General features: G+C 41.9%; 1 protein-coding gene across 1 annotated transcript; it reads right to left on the reverse strand.

Moving 5' to 3' along the window:
- Window positions 1-753: 753 nt before the first annotated feature.
- Window positions 754-3,964, reverse strand: LOC108674705. The gene is made up of 4 exons (XM_018162674.2): window positions 3,732-3,964; window positions 3,043-3,114; window positions 2,149-2,316; window positions 754-1,877 (listed from the first exon to the last, which is right to left on the reverse strand). The coding sequence occupies exons 2-4, from the start codon at window positions 3,094-3,096 to the stop codon at window positions 1,689-1,691; spliced, it is 411 nt and encodes a 136-aa protein (XP_018018163.1). The 5' UTR covers window positions 3,097-3,114; window positions 3,732-3,964; the 3' UTR covers window positions 754-1,688.
- Window positions 3,965-6,798: the final 2,834 nt, after the last annotated feature.

Raw genomic sequence — 6,798 nt, forward strand, 5'->3', positions numbered from 1 at the left:
GAAGGCGATACTCAAATCTCCCTGTGAAGGTCGTAAGTTTAGAGATGGTCGCGACCTAATGTCGTAACACAATGTCAGAATTCACATTGAATATGTGCGAATTAGAAGAACTTGGTTGGAGTATCTTAATTTTTTGATAGAAATAGAAGAATAGAAAGTTGATTAACCTTAATTACTAGTTAACAACTTATTGTATGGTTCCACATTAGCCTTCTAGACAGCCTTTATCAGTTACTTGTTGTGCATGAGAAATTAGAATCATATTTTGAATGAATGATCGTAGAGTTTTTAACTAGCATATAATGTAGCATAATCATGTTATGAATAAATTATCTTAGATTGTTGAAAGAGGCAGGTACAACAAGTTAAGAAATTATTGTTAACTGTAACGCCCAGCTAATAAAAATAATATTACGTTTTTATTTGGATCAACACGGAGTTTATACGGCATATAACATGACTATTTTACTGCGTCGCTCTGTCATTCAGACCTAGTTAGTCAGACCGGTTAGCTCTGTCATTTAGACAACATAGTTAGCCACATGGTTGAACTATACATGTAAAGGTTGACCCACGAGAAGTTCCGTCTTTCAGTTCAGCTTTCTTGTTACGTCACGCAGATCGAGAAACGTAAACAAACCCGTCATTCCCACGGCGGATTGGTTAACTGGTTTGATCGCATTTCGGTGATTGGTCAATACCAGTGACGTCACTGAGATCAGTGACGTCACAGGCGATCAACGAACTACATCCGCAAAAATGGGCGTCTGATGGGTCAGCTTTATACTAGTTCAACCATGGTTAGCCAGACCTATAATTAGCTCTCTGAATCCACTGGGACGCTGAAACGTCGTAGCTCTGAAACTTCGAAACTGGGAACTATACCTCATACGCTGAGTTGACAGCTTGCACAGTTTATATGTCGCGAGGACAAGAGCTCTGTGGGCGGAAGCAACACGTCTATAAAAGGACTGGGCACTTAATCAGTCCTCGCAGTAGCTTTCACGTCCGAAGCGACGTACATCCGGTACATGATAGTGCTCACTATATTAGGAGTGCGTCAGCATGAAGGTTGATGGTGTTAGGGGTGCCTTTGTGATGATTGTTAGCTACCATCCCATGTTGAGATAAGTGTAAGATGAATGCGTCTTAATTAGTCGCTTTTCACGTTTAGTCATCGAATCTCTGACCTCAGGTGAAACTATGACTATAATATATATAATCGATAGCAACACCTTAATATACCACCAGACACATTTAGTGTTGACGTCTGCTACATAGTCGCTGCAACAACTAAGTTGACTGCTTCAAATCAATCTGACATATAAAAACGGCACATCAAGTTTCACTTGTTCCTCGGCCTGACGACCAACAAGGCCAGCATTAGGTTGTTTATGTAGGTCTCATAACCAAATAGTTTACAATAGTCCGTAAATTGTTCTGGTGCCCCTGGTAACTGGCAGCTAGTTTTTAAAATGTTGTTTTGGTTTCCCATGAAAGTGTACACAGTCCTTAGTTAATTGTAAATCCCCAACCTAAAAAGTATCGAAAAATTAGTCAGTTTTTCTAATTCCTCAAAACGAGACAGTAGCCTCTAACTAGTTAGTACCTGCAGTTCCCGTGTAGCAATCGGACCGACACTAGTCGGTTGGTAGTCGCGGTTGCTTAAATTAGTAGCAATTAGGTCATTAGTTATTGTAGTTGATGATGGACATGACGGTATCACCAAGGTAGGCAGCCGCGGCAGCAAGAGAGAACACTCCCATAGTGATGCCGCAGTCGCGTGTTGACCCATGAACATCCGCACTATAGTGAACTAGGGCCATCACGCCGTAGATTGTCAGGAAGAAGAAGAATAGAAAGTTGATCGAGAACTCCTGCAAGTTGAGAAAATTCATTACATTTTTGTATCTTCATGCTCTTCTATGCCTTTATCATAACACGTGAAAGACACAACGAATACTCACCGAGAACGCGTTAATGATTTTACAATCTGCTTTTGGGCGAAGAGTCCTACTTCTCTCATCACAGATGGTTATCTGGATCTACATTCTGTCTGTGACTGAAGAGACACACACTAGTATTCACAAAGAACATTCCTATATCTCTAGCCTGACCACGAATAAAAAGACATCCACTAATACTCACAAAGACGGTTTTCTGTATCTCCATCCTGCCCATGAGGTAGGTGACGAAGAGCAATGGAGTGACCAGCAAGCAGGCGTAGAGAGTCCCGATGCCGAAGTAGGCCGCGTTGACATCAAAGTAACCAGTGTCGGAGAACCGCAAGATCAAGAACGCGATCAGTGCGAACACCTGTGGGTATCCATGTACTAGTTGAAGTACAAGTCTATACCAACGTGTACAAGCCAACGTGTACAAGCATGTACCAACGTATACAAGCATGATTGTACCAACGTGTTAGTGTAGCACCCGCATGTACCAACGTGTTAGTGCAGCACCCGCATGTACCAACGTGTTAGTGCAGCACCCGCATGTACCAACGTGTTAGTGCAGCACCCGCATGTACCAACGTGTTAGTGTAGCACCCGCGTGTACCAACGTGTTAGTGCATCACCCGCATGCACCAACGTGTTAGTGCAACACCCGCATATTGTACCAACGTGTTAGTGCAGCACCCGCGTGTACCAACGTGTTAGTGCAGCATTCGCATGCACCAACGTGTTAGTGCAGCACCCGCATGTACCAACGTGTTAGTGAAGCACTGACATGCACCAACATGTTAGTGCAGCACCAACACGCACCAAAATCTTAGTGCAGCACCAACACGCACCAACATCTTAGTGCAGCACCAACACGCACCAACATCTTAGTGCAGCACCAACACGCACCAACATATTAGTGCAATTAGTGCAGCACCAACACGCACCAACATCTTAGTGCAGCACCAACACGCACCAACATCTTAGTGCAGCACCAACACGCACCAAAATCTCAGTGCAGCACCAACACGCACCAACGCGTTAGTGCAGCACCAACACGCACCAACATGTTAGTGCAACACTCCCCCTCCCACCTCACCATCTCGGTGATCTTGAGGATGCCGCTGATGGAGCGCCCGTACTCCAGGTTCATGGCTGCGGCGGACAGGAGCTGTGAACAGAATTATTCATCAGTGAAGCTTCCAGTACATGATTTGTGAGATATCATCCTTAGCTCCCACCACCCAACGTCACTTTACGTCATCCCGCGTCACCCTGCGTCACCCCACGTCACCAAACGTCACTTCACGTTTCCTCACGTCATCCCACGTCGCCCCACATCACCTCACGTCACCCTGCGTCACCCCACGTCACCCTGCGTCACCCCACGTCACCACACCTCACCTCACGTCATCCCACGTCACCCTGCGTCACCTCACGTAACCCCACGTCATCCCACGTCACCCTGCGTCACCTCACGTAACCCCACGTGACCACGTCTCCCCACGTCCCCCACGCCACCCTGTGTCACCCCACGTCCCCCACGTCACACTCGCCGCGAAGTTCGCACATTTTCTTACTGCTCCGAAGCATTCATGGTAATCCATCAATGAGATAATCCTCATGAAATTCGAAATTATATACCAGTCGACGAAGCCGAACCATAATTCCTAATATTTTTTCTTAAAAAGGCCCCTGGATAAGTAAACGCTATCATTATTCAGCTTTTAATTATTCTAAATTATAATTAACGGCTGTCGACGTGCGGTGTTCCTCATCCATACTTACTGAATACTCAATACTGAAGAACGAAGATCTAAAAAAATGACGATCGATGATCTCGATGATACGACGACGATAACAAAAACCCAGACGCAATTAACACGAATACCGGGATTTTTAGTACAATATTGTGTAGTTTTAATACTAATACAACAAGGATTATATTCACTTAGTAATTAGAAACAATGGAAATAAATGATGAGTTGTCAGTGACCAGCGCAACAAGACCACGGCGTCCACTGGCGCTCTGGGACGAGTTCTTGCCTGGGGGCGTTGTGCTTATCAGATATGGTGGCGAGCAATCATTTTCTTATCAGTTTTTTATCATTTAGTCATCACTAATTGTCACCCCCCCTCATAATGAGGGGGATGAGATGGATGCATCTCTCTGTCAGGATGATGGTGAAATGGATGCACTGCAGCTATACTTACCATTAATAGTCACCCTACGTCATCCCACATCACCCCATGTCACCCCACGTCACCCTGCGCCACACCATGTAATTTCCAGCCGCATACATGACGTGGAATTCAGCCAATATCAACTGATTCGTCACGTCGCCTCAGCCAATATCAGCTGATTCGTCACGTCGCCTCAGCCAATATCAGCTGATTCGTTACGTCGCCTCAGCTAATTTCTTCACGATATTGTCTGCAGCAAATGCTCTAAATCTTCATTGGCACAACACAACAATATTGATACTTATATCATTAGTCTGCTTATATCGCAAGTTCATAAGGAATTTAAACGTAAAGAAAACGCCAAGAAAATTCACCATATCGATATTGAAAACGTTTCGGAGTCCGCAGTGCAGTAAACTAATTTTCGATATAATGTTAGGTCTTGTTTAGGTTTTATGTCTGTCTTTGAATTTTGACTTTTAAAGTGATTTTATTCATTTTTAGTTTAGTCGAACTGATGATGGAGCTGAACTCCGAAACGTTTTCAATATCGATATGGTGAAATTTCTTGGCGTTTTCTTTGCTTTTAAACAATATTGATGCTCAGTGTCTGGTATAAATTATTCTACTTCACTCGGCAGCCATTGTATTTATCAGGACAAGCAGAGAAGTGAGAAATGTCTTTTTCTAGTATCTTACGTACCTGCAGCTACATTTTCATTCTATACCTTTATTATTATTATTATTATTAGCATAACAACATCATTTAATTTCCTTCTAATAATACGTCTAAATATTCGCCAATTGTCCAAACTACTTATAAATTGATTTTTTTCTTTATTGGTTAGCTTCGTTATCATTAACCTCTCTTCAGTCTTCTCCGACAATATTTGAGGTATGGATTTATAAATTCATTAATTCAGCTTCTGTTAAATTCTGTTAAAAATTAAATTAAAATTAAAACTAAAATCAAATTAAATTAAATTCTGGTAAATTCTTAAATTCAGCTTCCGTTAATTCTGTTCTGTTCTGTGAATTCTGCTTCTGTTAAATTCATCTACTTTAATATAATTATTATTTAATGTACTTGAAACTTATATTACTCAATATGTACTGTGCAGTTGGTATAATAACAATTCGTTCATTGTACAGGTGTAAATTAAATACTGTATCGTATATACTTTATAGTCGAGCGTGTCAATTCTCGGCAGAGAGTATACTGCATCTGAGTATACTGCATCTGAGTATACTGCATCTGAGTATACTGCATCTGAGTATACTGCATCTGAGTATACTGCATCTGAGTAAGCAGTTCGCTGAAGCTCGTAAAGATCCCTCAGAAACGTTTAGAATTGTACAGGTCGCAGATTTGGATAAAATTCAGAGTGTTATTCCAATATAATATCTAGTTTGCGGAGTAGAAATTACCATCTGGATGTTGCCGAATAAATAAAAATGATTAATATTTCAATTACGTTTGTATATCTATTATAAATTCAATACGAAGGAAATAATTTAACTTCGTGAACAACTTTTTTTTGAATGATAATAAGGTCACCGCAGCAAAGAAAATGAGTTGGTTTTCTATCGTGCCAAGTCTTCATAATAATTTAATTTTGAGCTCAAATTCAGATAATGTTCAGTTGGTTTGCAGTGAAGTCGAACCTGTTTTAATAAGGTACTGTTAATTATGAGGTCTATAAGCTTAATTAGAAGTAACACCGTCAGTGATATAATTAAGCAAGTCTAATGTGAAGAAAACTGCAGCGGCGTGAGTTACTGTCGCTACTTTTAGGCTGTGTGAGACACAAGATATTCATTGCGTCTGCGATGGCACATGGCAGGCGGTAGTGGTGCTATCATACATGCTTGGTATTATTATTAACATAACATAAACATATTGATGTCGGCGCTAAAGCGTAGGCCTGATGTGGCCTGTCGCCGATTCTTTTCCATTTCGTGCCTTGTTCACAGATCTAAGATCGTGTCATTTGACCGGATCTTTTCATGACTGGCGATAGTTTGAAGTAGCTACTAGACTACACTAGATTATTCATCAGGAAGTGATGGGCGGATGGTGAATTACCTTTAACAGGTCTCATCTGGCCTCAGCCCTGGTTGTAATTAAAAGGGCAATTTATTCGATTAATAATAAAACCTTGACACAAAAGTGAAATGGGCCCAAAATAGCCGAGAGAGTGCCTATTTTGAGATAGAATGAGTGGCCCAGTGGTTACAGTTCAGAGTACCAAAATTGGCGCAGCGAGGCGCGGGTTCGATCCCTCAGCTCTGTGCGCCAGTTTCTGGTCAGAATCGGCAAGGAGGCCGGGCGGTTAAGCACAGCAGAATTGTAGCAGTGAGTTGAGATTTCGAGACTGAAACAAGCTGTGCATGTTTTGCGATGTTAAGAACCGGCAACAGGACTACGGCCTAATAAACGCTGAAACCGCTATGCTATGCTATGTTATACATGGAGCAACAAAAAGACGTTGAAACAGTGCGTTAGTTAAGTATGAGATCTTTTAGTTGATCTGTGTTGACGCTGGCACTTTGATTCACAATCCGCAGCCTGTGCGTTGTCTTAATTGAAGATTTGAAGAAGAGGGTTGGATTTCTCTACTTCTTGTTCCGATTTTACAGCAGCCTTCCATCTTCCCTAATTAATTAATTA

Source organism: Hyalella azteca, unplaced genomic scaffold, assembly GCF_000764305.2.
Source record: "Hyalella azteca isolate HAZT.00-mixed unplaced genomic scaffold, Hazt_2.0.2 contig8367, whole genome shotgun sequence".
Classification (NCBI taxonomy): domain Eukaryota; kingdom Metazoa; phylum Arthropoda; class Malacostraca; order Amphipoda; family Hyalellidae; genus Hyalella; species Hyalella azteca.

What these genes read in the sequence shown, in the direction of transcription:
- LOC108674705 (XM_018162674.2), bottom strand. Translation starts at nt 3,096, where the DNA reads ATGAACCTGGAGTACGGGCGCTCCATCAGCGGCATCCTCAAGATCACC. An exon ending in TCCTCAAGATCACCGAGATG is followed by an intron (nt 2,317 to 3,042) that starts GTGAGGTGGGAG and finishes GGATACCCACAG; the next exon opens with GTGTTCGCACTGATCGCGTT. An exon ending in AGATACAGAAAACCGTCTTT is followed by an intron (nt 1,878 to 2,148) that starts GTGAGTATTAGT and finishes CTCAACTTGCAG; the next exon opens with GAGTTCTCGATCAACTTTCT.